This window comes from Oncorhynchus tshawytscha, linkage group LG14 (genome assembly GCF_018296145.1).
Source record: "Oncorhynchus tshawytscha isolate Ot180627B linkage group LG14, Otsh_v2.0, whole genome shotgun sequence".
Lineage (NCBI taxonomy): Eukaryota > Metazoa > Chordata > Actinopteri > Salmoniformes > Salmonidae > Oncorhynchus > Oncorhynchus tshawytscha.
In genome coordinates, this window is record NC_056442.1 from 53,327,360 (window position 1) to 53,351,343 (window position 23,984).

A 23,984-nucleotide genomic window follows, 5' to 3' on the forward strand; every position below is an offset into this window, starting at 1 on the left:
TCATTAAGCTAGCTACTACCAACCCCCCTCAAAGCAGCATTGCTCATTTCTGAATAGCAGACATGTCTTTGAATAGGACTCTTCATGGTTGGCTACAATGAGATAAATGTATCTCTCTGGAGGATAAAGCATTTTTTATGAAGCAGTGTGGAACATGAGGGGCCCAGATGTTCTGGAGCTGCACTGGGCGTCACAGGGATTCACTGGGTAGACTGGGCTTCAGGGGGACTCACTGGGTAGACTGGGCATCAGGGGGACTCACTGGGTAGACTGGGCATCAGGGGGACTCACTGGGTAGACTGGGCATCAGGGGGACTCACTGGGTAGACTGGGCTTCAGGGGGTTCACTGGGTAGCCTGGGCTTCAGGGGGAGTCACTGGGTAGACTGGGCTTCACAGGGATTCACTGGGTAGACTGGGCTTCATGGGGATTCACTGGGTAGACTGGGCATCAGGGGGATTCACTGGGTAGACTGGGCTTCAGGGGGATTCACTGGGTAGACTGGGCTTCAGGGGGTTCACTGGGTAGCCTGGGCTTCAGGGGGATTCACTGGGTAGACTGGGCTTCAGGGGGTTCACTGGGTAGACTGGGCATCAGGGGATTCACTGGGTAGACTGGGCATCATGGGGGTTCACTTGGTAGACTGGGCATCAGGGGGATTCACTGGGTAGACTGGGCATCAGGGGTTTCACTGGGTAGACTGGGCTTCAGGGGTTTCACTGGGTAGACTGGGCATCAGGGGTTTCACTGGGTAGACTGGGCATCAGAGGGTTTCACTGGGTAGACTGGGCATCATGGGGGTTCACTGGGTAGACTGGGCATCAGGGGGTTTCACTGGGTAGACTGGGCATCAGAGGGATTCACTGGGTAGACTGGGCATCATGGGGGTTCACTTGGTAGACTGGGCATCAGGGGTTTCACTGGGTAGACTGGGCATCAGGGGTTTCACTGGGTAGACTGGGCTTCAGGGGTTTCACTGGGTAGACTGGGCATCAGGGGTTTCACTGGGTAGACTGGGCATCAGGGGTTTCACTGGGTAGACTGGGCATCAGAGGGTTTCACTGGGTAGACTGTAGCAGTAATAGTATGTAGTAATGTAGTAATGTAGTAGTAATAGTATGTAGTAATGTAGTAGTAATAGTATGTAGTAATGTAGTAGTAATAGTATGTAGTAATGTAGTAGTAATAGTATGTAGTAATGTAGTAGTAATAGTATGTAGTAATGTAGTAGTAATAGTATGTAGTAATGTAGTAGTAATAGTATGTAGTAATGTAGTAGTAATAGTATGTAGTAATGTAGTAGTAATAGTATGTAGTAATGTAGTAGTAATAGTATGTAGTAATGTAGTAGTAATAGTATGTAGTAATAGTGTGTAGTAATGTAGTAGTAATAGTATTTCTACTAGATGAAAAGCCGGAGGGGTGTGCTGGACCAAAATGACAGAATAGCAGGAATCAATGCAGTTACACATTAGATGTTCTCACTAGGATCAGTACGTTGATATTTCTTGCTTCGTATTTACTAAACAATACTTTCTGAATAGTATGTAGTAATGTAGTAGTATGTAGTATTTACTAAACAATACTTTCTCAATAGTATGTAGTATTTACTAAACAATACTTTCTCAATAGTATGTAGTAATGTAGTAGTATGTAGTATTTACTAAACAATACTTTCTCAATATTATGTAGTAATGTAGTAGTATGTAGTATTTACTAAACAATACTTTCTCAATAGTATGTAGTATTTACTAAACAATACTTTCTCAATAGTATGTAGTAATGTAGTAGTATGTAGTATTTACTAAACAATACTTTCTCAATAGTATGTAGTATTTACTAAACAATACTTTCTCAATAGTATGTAGTAATGTAGTAGTATGTAGTATTTACTAAACAATACTTTCTCAATAGTATGTAGTAATGTAGTAGTATGTAGTATTTACTAAACAATACTTTCTCAATAGTATGTAGTAATGTAATAGTATGTAGTATTTACTAAACAATACTTTCTCAATAGTATGTAGTAATGTAGTAGTATGTAGTATTTACTAAACAATATATTTATGTAGTATTTACTAAACAATCCTTTCTGAATAGTATGTAGTAATGTAGTAGTATGTAGTATTTACTAAACAATACTTTCTCAATAGTATGTAGTAATGTAGTAGTATGTAGTATTTACTAAACAATACTTTCTCAATAGTATGTAGTAATGTAGTAGTATGTAGTATTTACTAAACAATACTTTCTCAATATTATGTAGTAATGTAGTAGTATGTAGTATTTACTAAACAATACTTTCTCAATAGTATGTAGTATTTACTAAACAATACTTTCTCAATAGTATGTAGTAATGTAGTAGTATGTAGTATTTACTAAACAATACTTTCTCAATAGTATGTAGTAATGTAGTAGTATGTAGTATTTACTAAACAATACTTTCTCAATAGTATGTAGTAATGTAGTAGTATGTAGTATTTACTAAACAATACTTTCTCAATAGTATGTAGTAATGTAGTAGTATGTAGTATTTACTAAACAATACTTTCTCGATAGTATGTAGTAATGTAGTAGTATGTAGTATTTACTAAACAACACTTTCTGAATAGAATGTAGTAATGTAGTAGTATGTAGTATTTACTAAACAATACTTTCTCAATAGTATGTAGTAATGTAGTAGTATGTAGTATTTACTAAACAATATATTTATGTAGTATTTACTAAACAATACTTTTGAATAGTATGTAGTATTTACTAAACAATACTTTCTGAATAGTATGTAGTAATGTAGTAGTATGTAGTATTTACTAAACAATAATTTCGCAATAGTATGTAGTAATGTAGTAGTATGTAGTATTTACTAAACAATACTTTCTCAATAGTATGTAGTCATGTAGTAGTATGTTGTATTTACTAAACAATACTTTCTGAATAGTGTGTAGTATTTACTAAACAATACGTTCTGAATAGTATGTAGTATTTACTAAACAATACGTTCTAAATAGTATGTAGTAATGTAGCAGTAATAGGAAGTAGTATTTACTAAGCAATGTATTCCAAATAGTATGTAGTAATGTAGTAGTAATAGTATATAGTGTTCACTAAACAATACGTTCTAAATAATATGTAGTAATGAAGTAGTAATAATATATAGTATTTTCTAAGCAATACGTTTCAAATAGTATGTAGTAATGTAGTAGTAATAGTATGTAGTATTTAATAAACAATATGTTCTAAATAGCATGTAGTAATGTAGTAGTAATAGTATGTAGTATTTACTAAACAATATGTTCTAAATAGTATGCAGTAATGTAGTAGTAATAGTATGTAGTATTTACTAAACAATATGTTCTAAATAGTATGTAGTAATGTAGTAGTAATGTAATATGATGTAGTATTTACTAAACAATACTTTCTAAATAGTATGTAGTAATGTAGTAGTAATGTAATATTATGTAGTATTTACTAAACAATACGTTCTAAATAGTATGTAGTAATGTAGTAGTAATAGTATGTAGTAATGTAGTAGTAATAGTATGTAGTAATGTAGTAGTAATAGTATGTAGTGTTTACTAATCAAAACATTCTAAATAGTATGTAGTAATGTAGTAGTAATAGTATGTAGTAATGTAGTAGTAATAGTATGTAGTGTCTACTAATCAAAACATTCTAAATAGTATGTAGTAATGTAGTAGTAATAGTATGAAGTGTTTACTAATCAAAACATTCTAAATAGTATGTAGTAATGTAGTAGTAATAGTATGTAGTAATGTAGTAGTAATAGTATGTAGTGTTTACTAATCAAAACATTCTAAATAGTATGTAGTAATGTAGTAGTAATAGTATGTAGTGTTTACTAATCAAAACATTCTAAATAGTATGTAGTAATGTAGTAGTAATAGTATGTAGTAATGTAGTAGTAATAGTATGTAGTAATGTAGTAGTAATAGTATGTAGTAATGTAGTAGTAATAGTATGTAGTAATGTAGTAGTAATAGTATGTAGTAATGTAGTAGTAATAGTATGTAGTGTTTACTAATCAAAACATTCTAAATAGTATGTAGTAAATAGTAGTAATAGTATGTAGTAATGTAGTAGTAATAGTATGTAGTGTTTACTAATCAAAACATTCTAAATAGTATGTAGTAATGTAGTAGTAATAGTATGTAGTAATGTAGTAGTAATAGTATGTAGTAATGTAGTAGTAATAGTATGTAATAATGTAGTGGTAATAGTATGTAGTAATGTAGTAGTAATAGTATGTAGTAATGTAGTAGTAATAGTATGTAGTAATGTAGTAGTAATAGTATGTAGTGTTTACTAATCAAAACATTCTAAATAGTATGTAGTAATGTAGTAGTAATAGTATGTAGTAATGTAGTAGTAATAGTATGTAGTGTCTACTAATCAAAACATTCTAAATAGTATGTAGTAATGTAGTAGTAATAGTATGTAGTAATGTAGTAGTAATAGTATGTAGTAATGTAGTAGTAATAGTATGTAGTGTTTACTAATCAAAACATTCTAAATAGTATGTAGTAATATAGTAGTAATAGTATGTAAAACTATTAGAACATAGTTTGCAGTTTTAGTAAGTAGTAAGCAAGACCGATTTCGGACACAGCTCCTGACTGTCATGGAGATCTAGTATTTTATTAGGATCCACATTGGCTGTTGCTGGATTGGAAGGTAGACGTAAGGACCTGACAGTGGACCGGTTTTGGTAATTAAGTGTTCAATTAATAAGGAGGAGAGGAGAACGAGGATAGATGGGGGGGAAATAGAAAGGTCATATTCTTGTAAGACACAGGAAGAGAAGTTATGGCAGAGACAGAGAGTTATGGTCAGGTGTTAGTCTTTTTCTCTGACACACAGGCCTGTTGTTTGTGCCATTCATGGTATATTTAACGAGAAGTTACCAGATATTTCCCAGAAGGCCTTATGCCCTGGCAGGAAGTTGTTTATCAACATCAGAAATCAGGAAGATGAGAACTGCATGTTGGGTATTCAGAGCTGTTGGTAAACAAACTAAGCCCGTGTCACCTTGAACCTTTAAAGTTAGATTTATAAAACCAAAACATCCATAAATGATGTCATTTCTATAAGTGGAACATTTGGAGATGGTGGTCCAACATAGGACCATGTTGGTTTTCTCTCTTATATGCCTCTTATAGACTAGTCCTACTGGGTTCTGGTTGAATAACACCATAATGTCCTGTAATAGACTAGTCCTACTGGGTTCTGGTTGAATAGCACCATAATGTCCTGTTATAGACTAGTCCTACTGGGTTCTGGTTGAAAAACACCATAATGTCCTGTAATAGACTAGTCCTACTGGGTTCTGGTTGAATAACACCATAATGTCCTGTTATAGACTAGTCCTACTGGGTTCTGGTTGAATAACACCATAATGTCCTGTTATAGACTAGTCCTACTGGGTTCTGGTTGAATAACACCATAATGTCCTGTTATAGACTAGTCCTACTGGGTTCTGGTTGAATAACACCATAATGTCCTGTTATAGACTAGTCCTACTGGGTTCTGGTTGAATAACACCATAATGTCCTGTTATAGACTAGTCCTACTGGGTTCTGGTTGAATAACACCATAATGTCCTGTAATAGACTAGTCCTACTGGGTTCTGTTGAAAAACACCATAATGTCCTGTTATAGACTAGTCCTACTGGGTTCTGTTGAATAACACCATATGTCCTGTTATAGACTAGTCCTACTGGGTTCTGGTTGAATAGCACCATAATGTCCTGTTATAGACTAGTCCTACTGGGTTCTGGTTGAATAACACCATAATGTCCTGTAATAGACTAGTCCTACTGGGTTCTGGTTGAATAACACCATAATGTCCTGTTATAGACTAGTCCTACTGGGTTCTGGTTGAATAACACCATAATGTCCTGTAATAGACTAGTCCTACTGGGTTCTGGTTGAATAACACCATAATGTCCTGTTATAGACTAGTCCTACTGGGTTCTGGTTGAATAACACCATAATGTCCTGTTATAGACTAGTCCTACTCGGTTCTGGTTGAATAGCACCATAATGTCCTGTAATAGACTAGTCCTACTGGGTTCTGGTTGAATAACACCATAATGTCCTGTTATAGACTAGTCCTACTGGGTTCTGGTTGAATAACACCATAATGTCCTGTTATAGACTAGTCCTACTGGGTTCTGGTTGAATAACACCATAATGTCCTGTTATAGACTAGTCCTACTGGGTTCTGGTTGAATAGCACCATAATGTCCTGTAATAGACTAGTCCTACTGGGTTCTGGTTGAATAGCACCATAATGTCCTGTTATAGACTAGTCCTACTCGGTTCTGGTTGAATAGCACCATAATGTCCTGTAATAGACTAGTCCTACTGGGTTCTGGTTGAATAGCACCATAATGTCCTGTTATAGACTAGACCTACTGGGTTCTGGTTGAATAGCACCATAATGTCCTGTTATAGACTAGTCCTACTGGGTTCTGGTTGAAAAACACCATAATGTCCTGTAATAGACTAGTCCTACTGGGTTCTGGTTGAAAAACACCATAATGTCCTGTTATAGACTAGTCCTACTGGGTTCTGGTTGAATAACATCAGCATGGTCTGTTTTTGCTTGGTTTCTGGCTCTGTCCCTGATGACAAGCTCATGATTGATACACATACACATTCAGGGAATGACGAAGTACTTACTGGAGCGAAACGGGGAAAATATCTGATTCTGACCCCCGGTGTGTAACAAGCATATCCCACCAGGGATTCAACCATACAACCTTCAGTGTGCAATACTCAGCAACGACCCATAGAGAATCACTGCACCAGCCAAGTCTGGTGTGTTTACTTTTCTGTTGAATATAAAACAGTGGAGGGGAGTGGTCTTTCTGGGTTGATTTGAAACATATTTCTGCTGTAAACCCCTAGTCCTGAAGAGTTAGAGGCTAAACAGACGTTGTTTTTCAAACCCAAACACTAACACACCTACCTGATTGTACTGATCAGCTAATCATCAGGACCTTGTTTGGTAGAATCAGGTGTTTTGGATCCAGGGTCTTTGTCATATGGCGGTACGGGTATTTAAAAACATGGCTCCTCGTCTCAACTGTGATACATCCTTTAACCTAACTATATTAGTATTATGGTTAAGGAGAAAGGCCTCCCCCATTACAATACATTATGTTTCACTAGAAAGGCCTCCCCCATTACAATACATTATGTTTCACTAGAAAGGCCTCCCCCATTATGTTTCACTAGAAAGGCCTCCCCATTACATTACATTATGTTTCACTAGAAAGGCCTCCCCCATTACAATACATTATGTTTCAGGAGAAAGGCCTCCCCATTACAATACATTTTGTTTCAGGAGAAAGGCCTCCCCCATTACAATACATTATGTTTCACTAGAAAGGCCTCCCCCATTACAATACATTATGTTTCACTAGAAAGGCCTCCCCCATTACAATACATTATGTTTCACTAGAAAGGCCTCCCCCATTACAATACATTATGTTTCACTAGAAAGGCCTCCCCCATTACAATACATTATGTTTCAGGAGAAAGGCCTAGAAAGGCCTCCCCCATTACAATACATTATGTTTCACTAGAAAGGCCTCCCCATTACAATACATTATGTTTCACTAGAAAGGCCTCCCCCATTACAATACATTATGGTTAAGGAGCTTTTCTGTCCAAAGCTGTTCTTTCTCTCCTTCTACCCTGTCAACAATCTGTCATCACCCTCTTATTTTCCAACACCATTCATTCCCTCTCTATGGCCGGATCTCTCCCAGAACACACACACACACACACACACACACACACACACACACACACACACACACACACACACACACACACACACACACCATACCCAACCATACCCAAGGCACCATCTCTGATTGTAAAAGATTGCTATAACTGCAAAGTGTAGTCATTCCTCCACTATAGTTTTGTTCTCCCGGCTAGTTATTCATCTCCTCCTGATTACACTGGTACTGTATGTACTAATCACATGTGGCTTGTATTTGGCTTGTGTGTAGTGTTCTGTATAATGAGGTGGTTGTGTGTAGTGTTCTGTATAATGAGGTTGTTGTGTGTAGTGTTCTGTATAATGAGGAGGTTGTGTGTAGTGTCCTATATAATGAGGTGGTTGTGTGTAGTGTTCTGTATAATGAGGTGGTTGTGTGTAGGGTACTGTATAATGAGGTGGTTGTGTGTAGTGTTCTGTATAATGAGGTGGTTGTGTGTAGTGTTCTGTATAATGAGGTGGTTGTGTGGAGTGTTCTGTATAATGAGGTGGTTGTGTGGAGTGTTCTGTATAATGAGGTGGTTGTGTGGAGTGTTCTGTATAATGAGGTGGTTTGGTGTAGTGTTCTGTATAATGAGGTGGTTGTGTGTAGTGTACTGTATAATGAGGTGGTTGTGTGTAGTGTTCTGTATAATGAGGTGATTGTGTGTAGTGTACTGTATAATGAGGTGGTTGTGTGTAGTGTACTGTATAATGAGGTGGTTTGGTGTAGTGAACTGTATAATGAGGTGGTTTGGTGTAGTGTTCTGTATAATGAGGTGGTTTGGTGTAGTGTTCTGTATAATGAGGTGGTTGTGTGTAGTGTTCTGTATAATGAGGTGGTTGTGTGTAGTGTTCTGTATAATGAGGTGGTTGTGTGTAGTGTACTGTATAATGAGGTGGTTGTGTGTAGTGTTCTGTATAATGAGGTGGTTGTGTGTAGTGTTCTGTATAATGAGGTGGTTGTGTGTAGTGTTCTGTATAATGAGGTGGTTTGGTGTAGTGTTCTGTATAATGAGGTGGTTGTGTGTAGTGTTCTGTATAATGAGGTGGTTGTGTGTAGTGTTCTGTATAATGAGGTGGTTTGGTGTAGTGTACTGTATAATGAGGTGGTTGTGTGTAGTGTACTGTATAATGAGGTGGTTGTGTGTAGTGTTCTGTATAATGAGGTGATTGTGTGTAGTGTACTGTATAATGAGGTGGTTGTGTGTAGTGTTCTGTATAATGAGGTGGTTGTGTGTAGTGTTCTGTATAATGAGGTGGTTGTGTGTAGTGTACTGTATAATGAGGTGGTTGTGTGTAGTGTACTGTATAATGAGGTGATTGTGTGTAGTGTACTGTATAATGAGGTGGTTGTGTGTAGTGTACTGTATAATGAGGTGGGTTGGTGTAGTGAACTGTATAATGAGGTGGTTTGGTGTAGTGTTCTGTATAATGTGGTTTGGTGTAGTGTTCTGTATAATGAGGTGGTTTGGTGTATGCACATGCGTGTGAGTTAAGCCCAGTGACCTGGGATAAATTGCTAAAATGAGCCATGCTTTGAATTGTAATTACACATATAATTTCTTTACCTGGCAGATTTACTTTTTTTAATGTATGTTATTTAAAAAAAAAAAAAAGTAATCTATTTTTTAATTCAGTTTGTTTGAGTAAATACTTCCTTTAACACATTTTTCTTCTTAAAACTGCATTGTTGGTTAAAGGGCTTGTCAGTAAGCATTTAACTGTAAGGTCTACACCTGTTCTATTCGCAGCATGTGACAAGTAACATTTGACACTATTACACAATGGACCAGTGTAATTATGACTCACCATAAACAGTCTTGATATGTAGGTGATGTCAGTTTTTAACAGCTTCTTTAACTAGAACTATTGGAACAATAGAATATGAATTAGAACTATTGGAACAATAGAATATGAATTAGAACTGTTGGAACAATAGAATATGAATTAGAACTATTGGAACAATAGAATATGAATTAGAACTGTTGGAACAATAGAATATGAATTAGAACTGTTGGAACAATAGAATATGAATTAGAACTGTTGGAACAATAGAATATGAATTAGAGCTGTTGGAACAATAGAATATGAATTAGAACTGTTGGAACAATAGAATATGAATTAGAACTGTTGGAACAATAGAATATGAATTAGAACTATTGGAACAATAGAATATGAATTAGAACTGTTGGAACAATAGAATATGAATTCGAACTATTGGAACAATAGAATATGAATTAGAACTATTGGAACAATAGAATATGAATTCGAACTATTGGAACAATAGAATATGAATTAGAACTGTTGGAACAATAGAATATGAATTAGAACTATTGGAACAATAGAATATGAATTAGAACTATTGGAACAATAGAATATGAATTAGAACTGTTGGAACAATAGAATATGAATTAGAACTGTTGGAACAATAGAATATGAATTAGAACTGTTGGAACAATAGAATATGAATTAGAACTGTTGGAACAATAGAATATGAATTAGAACTATTGGAACAATAGAATATGAATTAGAACTGTTGGAACAATAGAATATGAATTAGAACTGTTGGAACAATAGAATATGAATTAGAACTATTGGAACAATAGAATATGAATTAGAACTGTTGGAACAATAGAATATGAATTAGAACTATTGGAACAATAGAATATGAATTAGAACTATTGGAACAATAGAATATGAATTAGAACCGTTGGAACAATAGAATATGAATTAGAACTGTTGGAACAATAGAATATGAATTAGAACTAATGGAACAATAGAATATGAATTAGAACTGTTGGAACAATAGAATATGAATTAGAACTGTTGGAACAATAGAATATGAATTAGAACTGTTGGAACAATAGAATATGAATTAGAACTATTGGAACAATAGAATATGAATTAGAACTGTTGGAACAATAGAATATGAATTAGAACTGTTGGAACAATAGAATATGAATTAGAACTATTGGAACAATAGAATATGAATTAGAACTATTGGAACAATAGAATATGAATTAGAACTATTGGAACAATAGAATATGAATTAGAACCGTTGGAACAATAGAATATGAATTAGAACTGTTGGAACAATAGAATATGAATTAGAACTAATGGAACAATAGAATATGAATTAGAACTGTTGGAACAATAGAATATGAATTCGAACTATTGGAACAATAGAATATGAATTTGAATGAGATCACAGGGTCATTGGTGAGCTATGTGTTCAGACAGTCAGTCTAATATGGAATGCAAAGCCTCCAGCAGGGTTGTCCATACAGAACCCTGTTCCTTAGAACCACACACCTCTGATGGATACGTACTGTAGGTAATAACTGTCCTCCGCTGAGTCTTTGTGTTCACCTTGTTATGAAAATGCTGACTGTGCATTGCAGACCATAAACGCAGTAGTTAAAAGGTGCATGGTGCCATTTTAAACAGTGAAATGATTTGCCAACTATTTACGATGTTGGAGAGAGAACTCACAAGTTGTCTTCCTCTTCAAAGGGGAAAAGGGAGAAGCAGTTGTGACTTAATCGTCATCCTCAGTGTTAAACCATTGGAATGCCTTTGAACTGAATGGTAATAGGTGTAGGAGAGAGTGTGTGGTTGTCCAACAATCTGTCTCTCTTTCTCTCTCTCTCTCTCTCTCTCTCTCTCCCTCTCTCTCTCTCCCTCTCTCTCTCTCTCCCTCTCTGTCTCTCTGTCTCTCTCTCTCTCTCTCTCTCTCTCTCTCTCTCTCTCTCTCTCTCTCTCTCCTCCCCTGTCTACCTGACATATAGTTGAATTCTGTCCATCTCATCGGGATGAGGCTCTGGTGCCGTCCGGTTAACATCAGTCACTGTGAAGCCCCTTAGGAGCACATTCACTATACTGGCTGATGGAACAATAGAATTTGAATTAGAACTATTGGATCAATAGAATTTGAATTAATACTAGAGTTATTCTATATTTGGAACGTTGTCATAGACTAGCCAGAAGTCAGAATGATGTCAGTCTCTTAGCACACATACTAACTCATAATACTCATGATCTGCACAATGGAAAAGCCTCCCAGGGTATCCAAAAAGCTGGAATGTTCCCAAGGTCCTAACCGTTTCATCATCATCAATCTGGGGAAAAACTATCCGGACATTATATTTGCCTCTGGGATTCACGGTTGTAGCAAATCTTGGATAAGTGATGGCTTTCAGAAAATATACAGTGGTGTGTCTAACATAATATATGGTTGCTGCTGTCAAAGGCATGGTTGTTGTCAACAGAATAACCACCATGTTCCCTGACTAAAACAACCCCCTAGTGAAAGTGTCTGCTATTCATTTGATTGAAGACCTGGGCCTTGTCTTGGAACACATTTTTACAAATCTGGACATGTTGGGAGAAGCAAAGCAGCTGGTCCTGGTTTTGTAATGGCATGTTTTAATGTTCCTGGTTGTAATTCTGTTCCTCTGTACCAGCCATACAGGGCAACCTTGACTTTTTCCACATTTTGTTATGTTACAGACTTATTCTAAAATTGATTCAATTGTTTAAAAATCAAAACTGAAATATCACATTTACATAAGTATTCAGACCCTTTACTCAGTACTTTGTTGAAGCACCTTTGGCAACGATTACAGCCTTGAGTCTTCTTGGGTATGATGCTACAAGCTTGGCACACCTGTATTTGGGGAGTTTCTCCCATTCTTCTCTGCAGATCCTCTCATGCTCTGTCAGGTTGGATGGGGAGCGTCGCTGTACAGCTATTTTCAGGTCTCTCCAGAGATGTTCGATCGTTTTCAAGTCCTGGCTCTGGCTGGGCCACTCAAAGATGTTCAGAGACTTGTCCCGAAGCCACGCCTGCGTTGTCATCTTTCTAAAAACCTGTTTTAAGGCTGTAATATCACAAAATGTGGAAAAAGTCAAGGGGTCTGAATACTTTCCGAATTCACTGTATGTACTGTACCACCTGGTCCAGCAGTCACTGGGAAGCTTTGGGCCCTAGGGTTGTAGGCCTTGTTCTCCACTGGGAAGCTTTGGGCCCTAGGGTTGTAGGCCTTGTTCTCCACTGGGAAGCTATGGGCCCTAGGGTTGTAGGCCTTGTTCTCCACTGGGAAGCTTTGGGCCCTAGTGTCGGAGGCCTTGTTCTCCACTGGGAAGCTTTGGGCCCACTAGAATAAAACACACAATGACTGATGCCACAATGTCTCCTTTCAATCCTTCTTTCTTTGTTTTTCCTCCAACATTTACTACGGTATGAACGAGGTTTACTGTTTCCTGCCGATCTCTCCAAATGACTGCCATAACCACAAACAGACAAACAAATAAGTCATTCAGTTTAGGAAATGTAAAATGTGTAAGCAATGGAGGTGACCTATACAAGCAAACGAACAGTGGGCTTGGAGGAGATGTGTGGTGCACAGATGCTCTGGAGGTCCTCCTTGGTTGCAATGACTTACACACACACACACACACATACGCACGCACACACACGCACACACACACACACACACACACACACACACACGCACACACATACGCACGCACAGTCAAACAAATAGAAATATGCACATAAATACATAGTGTAGCTATAATGTGATTTTGACTCATACAGATTCTAGGTCATACAGTGAGTCACTTGGACCAGGAGGACTGTAATGGTATGATGATGTTCAGAGGAATCTGAGGTATCTAAACTCCAGTACCAACTGATGACCAGATCTTCTCTGTAGTACATCTGCTCTGGGTTATCTCAGCTGTACTGGTTATTGAAGTTCATCCCTCTAAACCCTGGAGAGAGATGAGCATTCAATTCCACTGAATGCTCAACAAATCTTGTCATTGTAAAAACCACACACATTCCATAGTTTCCCACTGCAACACGTTTTGGTGTTTGTCGTAATACACTACACAGCTGATTCAAAGCATGATGACGAGATGGTTATATTAGCTGTGTAGTGTTAGTGCAAAAAAAAAAAAAAAGTGCACCCAGGTGGGGCCCCTGGACCGAGTTTGGGAAGCCCTGTTCTAGTAGGGATTTAGAGCCTCTAACCCTGGTAATGTGACTGGTAAATTTAGAGCCTCTAACCCTGGTAATCTGACTGGTAAATTTAGAGCCTCTAACCCTGTTAATCTGACTGGTAAATTTAGAGCCTCTAACCCTGGTAATCTGACTGGTAAATTTAGAGCCTCTAACCCTGGTAATCTGACTGGTAAATTTAGAGCTTCTAACCCTGGTAATCTGACTGGGAAATTTAGAGCCTCCAACCCTGGTAATCTGACTGGGAAATTTAGAGCCTCTAATCCTGGTAATCTGACTGGGAAATGTAGAGCCTCTAACCCTGGTAATCTGACTGGTAAATGTAGAGCCTCTAACCCTGGTAATCTGACTGGTAAATGTAGCAGCTTTAACCCTGGTAATCTGACTGGTAAATGTAGCAGCTTTAACACTGGTAATCTGACTGGTAAATGTAGCAGCTTTAACACTGGTAATCTGACTGGTAAATGTAGCAGCTTTAACACTGGTAATCTGACTGGTAAATGTAGCAGCTTTAACACTGGTAATCTGACTGGTAAATGTAGCAGCTTTAACACTGGTAATCTGACTGGTAAATGTAGAGCCTCTAACCCTGGTAATCTGACTGGTAAATGACTGGTAAATGCAGCTTTAACCCTGGTAATCTGACTGGTAACCCTGGTAATTTAGAGCCTCTAACCCTGGTAATCTGACTGACTGGTAAATGTAGCAGCTTTAACACTGGTAATCTGACTGGTAAATTGTAGAGCCTCTAACCCTGGTAATCTGACTGGTAACACTGGTAATCTGACTGGTAAATGTAGCATAAAAACTGAATTTAGCAGCAGCTTTCTAACTGACTGGTAATCTGACTGGTAAATGTAGCAGCTTTAACACTGGTAATCTGACTGGTAAATGTAGAGCCTCTAACCCTGGTAATCTGACTGGTAAATGTAGAGCCTCTAACCCTGGTAATCTGACTGGTAAATTTAGAGCCTCTAACACTGGTAATCTGACTGGTCAATTTAGCAGCTTTAACACTGGTAATCTGACTGGTAAATGTAATCTGACTGGTAATCTGACTGGAAACTTTAACACTGGTAATTTTTTTAAGCCTCTAACCCTGGTAATCTGACTTTTTTGTAATCTGACTTGAAACCTGTAATCTGTGGAAACAACGTAATCTGACTGGTCAACCAGTTTTAACCTGGTAATCTGACTGGTCAATGCTACAGCTTTAACACTGGTAATCTGACTGGTAAATGTAGCAGCTTTAACACTGGTAATCTGACGTAATTTAACACTGGTAATCTGACTGGTCAATTTAGCTTTCCTGGTAATCTGACTGGTCAAGAGATCTTTAGGACCCTGGTAATCTGACAGAGCTGCCAGCTTTAACACTGGTAATCTGACTGGTAAATGTAGCAGCTTTAACACTGGTAATCTGACTGGTAAATGTAGCAGTTTTAACCCTGGTAATCTGACTGGACAATGTAGCAGCTTTAACCCTGGTAATCTGACTGGTCAATTTAGCAGCTTTAACACTGGTAATCTGACTGGTAAATTTAGAGCCTCTAACCCTGGTAATCTGACTGGTAAATGTAGCAGCTTTAACCCTGGTAATCTGACTGGTCAATTTAGCAGCTTTAACCCTGGTAATCTGACTGGTACATTTAGAGCCTCTAACCCTGGTAATCTGACTGGTAAATGTAGCAGCTTTAACCCTGGTAATCTGACTGGTAAATTTAGAGCCTCTAACTCTGGTAATCTGACTGGTAAATGTAGCAGCTTTAACACTGGTAATCTGACTGGTAAATGTAGAGCCTCTAACCCTGGTAATCTGACTGGTAAATGTAGAGCCTCTAACCCTGGTAATCTGACTGGGAAATGTAGAGCCTCTAACCCTGGTAATCTGACTGGTCAATTTAGCAGCTTTAATACTGGTAATATGACTGGTAATCTGACTGGTAATCTGACTGGGAAACTCGTGATTTTTTGCAAATCCAATTAGATTTTTTGTTGTTGAAATGACGTGGAAACAACGTTGATTCAACCAGTTTTTGCCTAGTAGGACTAAATACGTTTTGGCTACCTTTCTTTTGACAGGGGAATTTCAACACACTGTGTGTGGAGCCAAGCTTTCCACTGAAGCAGAGATCTTAGGAGCTAGAAGCAGAGCTGCCATTTCTGTCAGCCACATTTTAGTTAGCAGGCATGTGCAGAACTCAGATTAGATAGAACTCTGTGTCTTCTTTGTGGTAGTTCTATTTTTTACAGTTGTGTCACACACTAGTCTCCTGCGTGGCACAGTCTCTCTGTGTGCGTTCCAGGCTAGTGTTCTGTTCTAGAACCCAGGGAGGATTGAGAGTTCTGTGCCCGTGAAAGGCTGTTCCTGTGTGGGAGTGGAGGAGCCAGACTGGGCCTGTGTGTATGTGGTAATGGTTAGAGTCTCTCTATGACTCAGGCCTCCTGTTTTACTCATCGCTATACAGACAAAGGGCCACTTTGTTTGGTTCTGGACCAGGCTGGCTCTGGTAAATTGGCCCAGAGTACCAGTGTCGCCTAGAGTCATACACCCACACACCCCAAACACACACACACGCACACGCACACACACACACACACCGACACACACACACACACACAACACACTAAACTAAACCAAACCACACACAGGAAACCAGACCAGATAAACACAAGAGAGAGACAATGTGGGCAGAGTGTAACTAATCGGACCAGACATTGAGCCAGTGTGTATCTGTGCCAGTATGTACCAAACAGTGTGTGTCCTGTGTGTGCCATTATTACCAAACAGTCCCTGTGTGTCTGTGTGTGTGTGTGTGTGTGTGTGTGTGTGTGTGTGTGTGCCGTGTGTGTGTCTCCAGACCCCAGGCGTTCTGTCCTGTTCTGATGCCAGTATACCAGGATGTGATATTCTTCCCACACGCTCAAGCACACATTCCTGTTACATGACTTACTGAGTCAACTTACATTAATCAATGTGAAAACATGCAGGAGATAAACATGTTAAACTAGCCATTATTACCAAACAGTCCCTGTCCTCTCTGTGCCATTATTACCAAACAGTCCCTGTCCTCTCTGTGCCATTAATACCAAACAGTCCCTGTCCTCTCTGTGCCATTATTACCAAACAGTCCCTGTCCTCTCTGTGCCATTATTACCAAACAGTCCCTGTCCTCTCTGTGACATTATTACCAAACAGTCCCTGTCCTCTCTGTGCCATTAAAACCAAACAGTCCCTGTCCTCTCTGTGCCATTATTACCAAACAGTCCCTGTCCTCTCTGTGCCATTAATACCAAACAACAGTCCCAGTCCCTGTCCTCTCTGTGCCATTATTACCAAACAGTCCCTGTCCTCTCTGTGCCATTATTACCAAACAGTCCCTGTCCTCTCTGTGACATTATTACCAAACAGTCCCTGTCCTCTCTGTGACCATTATTACCAAACAGTCCCTGTCCTCTCTGTGCCATTAATACCAAACAGTCCCTGTCCTCTCTGTGACATTATTACCAACAGTCCCTGTCCTCTCTGTGCCATTATTACCAAACAGTCCCTGTCCTCTCTGTGCCATTAATACCAAACAGTCCCTGTCCTCTCTGTGACATTATTACCAAACAGTCCCTGTCCTCTCTGTGCCATTAATACCAAACAGTCCCTGTCCTCTCTGTGACATTATTACCAAACAGTCCCTGTCCTCTCTGTGCCCCTTTGGTTTCAGCAGCGAGGGACTGAGAGGAAATGGTGGCTCATGGTCACATGGTTCTATGTGGGGTGGTGAAGGGACACTTATGGTCACTCAAATATGTGTGCGTGCGTGCGTGTGTGTGTGTGCGTGCGTGTGTGTGCGTGTGTGTGTGTGCGCGTGCGTGCGTGTGTGCCTACGTGCGTGCGTGCGTGTGTGTGTGTGTGTGCATGCGTGCGTGTGTGTGTGCGTATTTGTTGAACAACATAGAGAGTGAGAGTGACAGCAGAGATAGGAGGAGACTGCGTTAATGGGTGTATGTCCTTAGCCTGTGGTTAATTTGTAACATGAGTAAAAGCTGCAGTTCGTCTGTTTGCCTTGACGAAGTGGATGGTCGGGCTGCTGTTTCCCGATAAAGCTATACCTGATGCTAATCAACAATGAGGTATAGTTTGAACTGGTGCCATTTCATCTCATTTAGCTGTGCCTCTCAGTCTAGAAGTTCTGTACGGCTGTGATCTCTCTGTCCAAAATAAGTTTGAAGACCAATTACTGCATGCTGTTTTCTATTTCAGACAGAGCCATGCATGAACTAAATAGATGGCTCTGATCCCTCTTGTTTAGTGCTAGACAATACAAAACAGCAGGCAGGTATTAAACACATAAGGAAGGGGAATGTGCAGCACATTGGGATGGAATAGGCCTACTGGGCTGTTCCTGGGAATATAGACCAGACTGAAGATGAGAGGAAGGGGATGTACATCACATTGGGATGGAATAGGCCTACTGGGCTGTTCCTGGGAATATAGACCAGACTGAAGATGAGAGGAAGGGGATGTACATCACATTGGGATGGAATAGGCCTACTGGGCTGTTCCTGGGAATATAGACCAGACTGAAGATGAGAAGGGGATGTACATCACATTGGGATGGAATAGGCCTACTGGGCTGTTCCTGGGAATATAGACCAGACTGAAGATGAGAGGAAAGGGATGTACATCACATTGGGATGGAATAGGCCTACTGGGCTGTTCCTGGGAATATAGACCAGACTGAAGATGAGAGGAAGGGGATGTACATCACATTGGGATGGAATAGGCCTACTGGGCTGTTCCTGGGAATATAGACCAGACTGAAGATGAGAGGAAGGGGATGTACATCACATTGGGATGGAATAGGCCTACTGGGCTGTTCCTGGGAATATAGACCAGACTGAAGATGAGAGGAAGGGGATGTACATCACATTGGGATGGAATAGGCCTACTGGGCTGTTCCTGGGAATATAGACCAGACTGAAGATGAGAGGAAGGGGATGTACATCACATTGGGATGGAATAGGCCTACTGGGCTGTTCCTGGGAATATAGACCAGACTGAAGATGAGAGGAAGGGGATGTACATCACATTGGGATGGAATAGGCCTACTGGGCTGTTCCTGGGAATATAGACCAGACTGAAGATGAGAGGAAGGGGATGTACATCACATTGGGATGGAATAGGCCTACTGGGCTGTTCCTGGGAATATAGACCAGACTGAAGATGAGAGGAAGGGGATGTACAGTTGAAGTGGGAAGTTTACATACACTTAGTTTGGAGTCATTAAAATTACTTTTTCAAACACTCCACAAATCTTGTTAACAAACTATAGTTTTGGCAAGTCGGTTAGGACATCTACTTTGTGCATGACACAAGTAATTTTTCCAACAATTGTTTACAGACAGATTATTTCACTTATAATTCACTGTATCACAATTCCATGGATCAGAAGTTTACATACACTAAGTTGACTGTGCCTTTAAACAGCTTGGAAAATTCCAGAAAATTATGTCATGGCTTTAGAAGCTTCTGATGTACCTGTGGATGTATTTCAAGGCCTATCTTCAAACTCAGTGCCTCTTTGCTTGACATCATGGGAAAATCAAAAGAAATCATCCAAGACCTCATAAAACAATTTGTAGACCTCCACAAGTCTGGTTCATCCTGTGGGAGCAATTTCCAAACGCCTGAAGGTACCACGTTCATCTGTACCATCAATAGTATGCACGTGCAAACACCATGGGACCACGCAGCCATCATACCGCTCAGGAAGGAGACGCAGGAAGGAGAACAACAGCAAAGGACCTTGTGAAGATGCTGGAGGAATCAGGTACAAAAGTATCTATATCCACAGTAAAACGAGTCCTATATCGACATAACCAGAAAGACCGCTCAGCAAGGAAGAAGCCACTGCTATAAAACCAACATTAAAAAAAGCCAGACTACGGTTTGCATCTGCACATAGGGACAAAGATCGTACTTTTTGGAGAAATGTCATCTGGTCTGATGAAACAAAAATAGAACTGTTTGGCCATAATGACCATCGTTATGTTTGGAGGAACAAGGGGGAGGCTTGCAAGCCGAAGAACACCATCCCGACTGTGAAGCACGGGGGTGGCAGCTCCATGCAGTGGGGGTACTTTGCTTCAGGAGGGACTGGTGCACTTCACAAAATAGATGGCATTATGGGAGGGAAAATTATGTGGATATATTGAAGCAACATCTCAAGACATCAGTCAGGAAGTTAAAGCTTGGTCGCAAATGGGTCTTCCAAATGGACAATGACCCCAAACATACTTCCAAAGTTGTGGAAAAATGGCTTAAGGACAACAAAGTCAAGGTATTGGAGTGGCCATCACAAAGCCCTGACCTCAATCCCATAGAAAATGTGAGGGCAGAACTGGAAAAGCGAGTGCCAGGAAGGAGGCCTACAAACATGACTCAGTTACACCAGCTCTGTCAGGAGGAATGGTCCAAAATTCACCCAACTTATTGTGGGAAGCTTGTGGAAGGCTACCCGAAACATTTGGCCCAAGTTAAACAATTTAAAGGCAATGCTACAAAATACTAATTGAGTGTATGTAAACTTCTGACCCACTGGGAATGTGATGAAAGAAATAAAAGCTGAAATAAATAATTTTCTCTACTATTATTCTGACATTTCACATTCTTAAAATAAAGTGGTGATTCTAAGTGACCTAAGAAAGGGAATTTTTACTATGATTAAATGTCAGTTTAAATGTATTTGGCTAAGGTGTATGTAAACTTCCGACTTCAGCTGTAGTATCTACATTTTTTATTTTTTTATTTTTTTATTTCACCTTTATTTAACCAGGTAGGCTAGTTGAGAACAAGTTCTCATTTACAACTGCGACCTGGCCAAGATAAAGCATAGCAGTGTGAGCAGACAACACAGAGTTACACATGGAATAAACAAATTAACAAGTCAATAACACAGTAGAAAACAAAGGGGGAGTCTATATACAATGTACAATGTGTGCAAAAGGCATGAGGAGGTAGACGAATAGTTACAATTTTGCAGATTAACACTGGAGTGATATATGATCAGATGGTCATGTACAGGTAGAGATATTGGTGTGCAAAAGAGCAGAAAAGTAAATAAATAAAAACAGTATGGGGATGAGGTAGGTGAAAATGGGTGGGCTATTTACCAATAGACTATGTACAGCTGCAGCGATCGGTTAGCTGCTCAGATAGCTGATGTTTGAAGTTGGTGAGGGAGATAAAAGTCTCCAACTTCAGCGATTTTTGCAATTTGTTCCAGTCACAGGCAGCAGAGTACTGGAACGAAAGGCGGCCAAATGAGGTGTTGGCTTTAGGGATGATCAGTGAGATACACCTGCTGGAGCGCGTGCTACGGATGGGTGTTGCCATCGTGACCAGTGAACTGAGATAAGGCGGAGCTTTACCTAGCATGGACTTGTAGATGACCTGGAGCCAGTGGGTCTGGCGACGAATATGTAGCGAGGGCCAGCCGACTAGAGCATACAAGTCGCAGTGGTGGGTGGTATAAGGTGCTTTAGTGACAAAACGGATGGCACTGTGATATACTGCATCCAGTTTGCTGAGTAGAGTGTTGGAAGCCATTTTGTAGATGACATCGCCGAAGTCGAGGATTGGTAGGATAGTCAGTTTTACTAGGGTAAGCTTGGCTTATATTCAGCCTCGATTTTCAATCATCACGTCTTCCTGTTAGTTTATTTTGTGGCTCCAAGGGCACAGTGGGTTGGAGCAGGGTGCTTGTGGGTTTGATTCCCACGTTGGAGCAGGGTGCTTGTGGGTTTGATTCCCACATTGGAGCAGGGTGCTTGTGGGTTTGAGTCCCACGTTGGAGCAGGGTGCTTGTGGGTTTGATTCCCACATTGGAGCAGGGTGCTTGTGGGTTTGATTCCCACATTGGAGCAGGGTGCTTGTGGGTTTGATTCCCACGTTGGAGCAGGGTGCTTGTGGGTTTGATTCCCACGTTGGAGCCGGATGCTTGTGGGTTTGATTCCCACGTTGGGGCCGGATGCTTGTGGGTTTGATTCCCACGTTGGCGCCGGATGCTTGTGGGTTTGATTCCCACGTTGGAGCAGGGTGCTTGTGGGTTTGATTCCCACGTTGGAGCAGGGTGCTTGTGGGTTTGATTCCCCCGTTGAGGCCGGGTTCTTGTGGGTTTGATTCCCACGTTGGAGCCGGGTGCTTAAGGGGTGGATTCCCACATTGGAGCAGGGTGCTTGTGGGTTTGATTCCCACATTGGAGCCGGGTGCTTGTGGGTTTGATTCCCCCGTTGAGGCCGGGTTCTTGTGGGTTTGATTCCCACGTTGGAGCCGGGTGCTTAAGGGGTGGATTCCCACATTGGAGCAGGGTGCTTGTGGGTTTGATTCCCACATTGGAGCCGGGTGCTTGTGGGTTTGATTCCCACGTTGGAGCCGGGTGCTTGTGGGTTTGATTCCCACGTTGGAGCCGGGTGCTTGTGGGTTTGATTCCCACGTTGGTGCCCGGATGCTTGTGGGTTTGTTTCCCACATGGCTACATACACTCCATAAGCAGGTGGTAACATTGAGTGGTTGTGAATCACAACTGATTGAGTGTTATGTTGTTTTGAATTGTCTCTCCAGTGGTGAACGAGGATGGCCAGCCGCTGATAGAGGGGAAACTGAAGGAGAAGCAGGTTCGCTGGAAGTTCATCAAACGCTGGAAGACTCGCTACTTCACCCTGGCAGGAAACCAACTCCACTTCCGGAAGGGAAAATCAGTATGTATCCCTTTCACACTTAGACTTTAGCTGTTCAAGTCAAATGTCCCCTCGGGAACAATAAAGTATATCATATCATATACACAGTGGCATAAAGTACTTGAGTAGAAATACTTTCAAGTACTCTTTAAGTAGTTTTTGAGGGTATTTGTAATTTACATTACTACATTCCTAAAGAAAATAATGTACTATTTAATCCCTACATTTTCCTTGACACCCAAAAGTACTTGTTACATTTAGTACTGAACTAAACACACATGCTTCATTTGTAAATGATGTCTGAGTGTTGGAGTGTGCCCCTGGCTATCGGTAGATTTTTTAAAACAATTAACTAGTGCCGTCTGCTTTGCTTAATATAAGGAATTTGAAAAATATTTATAGTTTTACTTTTGATACTTAAGTATATTTAGAACCAAACACTTTTAGATTTTTACTCAAGTTGTATTTTACTCTGTAACTTTCATTTTTACTTGTTTATACATTTACTCAAGTATGACAATTGGGTACTTTTTTCCACCACTGCATCTACACAAGGGAACACTTCAAATAGACCCTTACGTAGACAGAAATCATTTTCAAAACACACACGTACACATTTACATCCCTCCAAGGAAGGCACAAACAAACGAGTCACTGGACTCCCTGTCATTATGTGTGTTCCTTTTCTACTTTTTAATTTAATCATGATGTGATGTTGGGTGAAACAGTGGAGTCCCCATCTCGTGACAAGGCCTAATGTCTATCTGGGGAATCAACTAGAGATTATTGTAATAACTTTGGTCCCAGTATTGAGCCTTAGTAGACGACATACTATGAGTTATAAGTTTGGCCCGCTATTAATCAATGGGTGACGCCTAGGATCTGAGTATGATGCTGCAACTTCTTGAGTCATTCTTCACTGTAATAGCTCAGTCATTATTCCTTTTAATAGCTCAGTCATTCTTCCCTTTAATAACTCAGTCATTCCCTTTAATAACTCAGCCATTCCCTGTAATAACTCAGTCATTCTTCCCTTTAATAACTCAGCCATTCCCTTTAATAACTCAGCCATTCCCTGTAATAACTCAGTCATTCCCTGTAATAACTCAGTCATTCCCTTTAATACCTCAGTTTGTGTGTGTGTGTGTGTGTGTGTGTGTGTGTGTGTGTGTGTGTGTGTGTGTGTGTGTGTGTGTGTGTGTGTGTGTGTGTGTGTGTGTGAAGGCGAGGAAGCTCTCCACTGTGTTTTAACGATACAAATCCCTCCTAATCAGTGTTTGATTCTGACTTACTTTGAGGCAGAACTTGGTTTAAGGTCATTGGACGTTACAGCAGAAATAATTATTGTGCAAAGTGAAAAAGTGTTGCCTAATCAGAACCATTGAGAAAACAGTACCGTAAAACAATGTGTTGAGATCATGTTTTATCCTG

The 23,984-nt window shown here is 39.9% G+C and overlaps 1 protein-coding gene across 1 annotated transcript in view; it reads left to right on the plus strand.

Moving 5' to 3' along the window:
• Positions 1-23,984, plus strand: part of LOC112240918 (ventricular zone-expressed PH domain-containing protein) — a 190,581-nt gene that overhangs the window by 157,194 nt on the left and 9,403 nt on the right. The window contains exon 11 of the mRNA XM_042296575.1: positions 22,438-22,574. Within this exon, the coding sequence (XP_042152509.1) occupies positions 22,438-22,574 (137 nt within the window). The remainder of the gene's footprint in view (positions 1-22,437; positions 22,575-23,984) is intronic.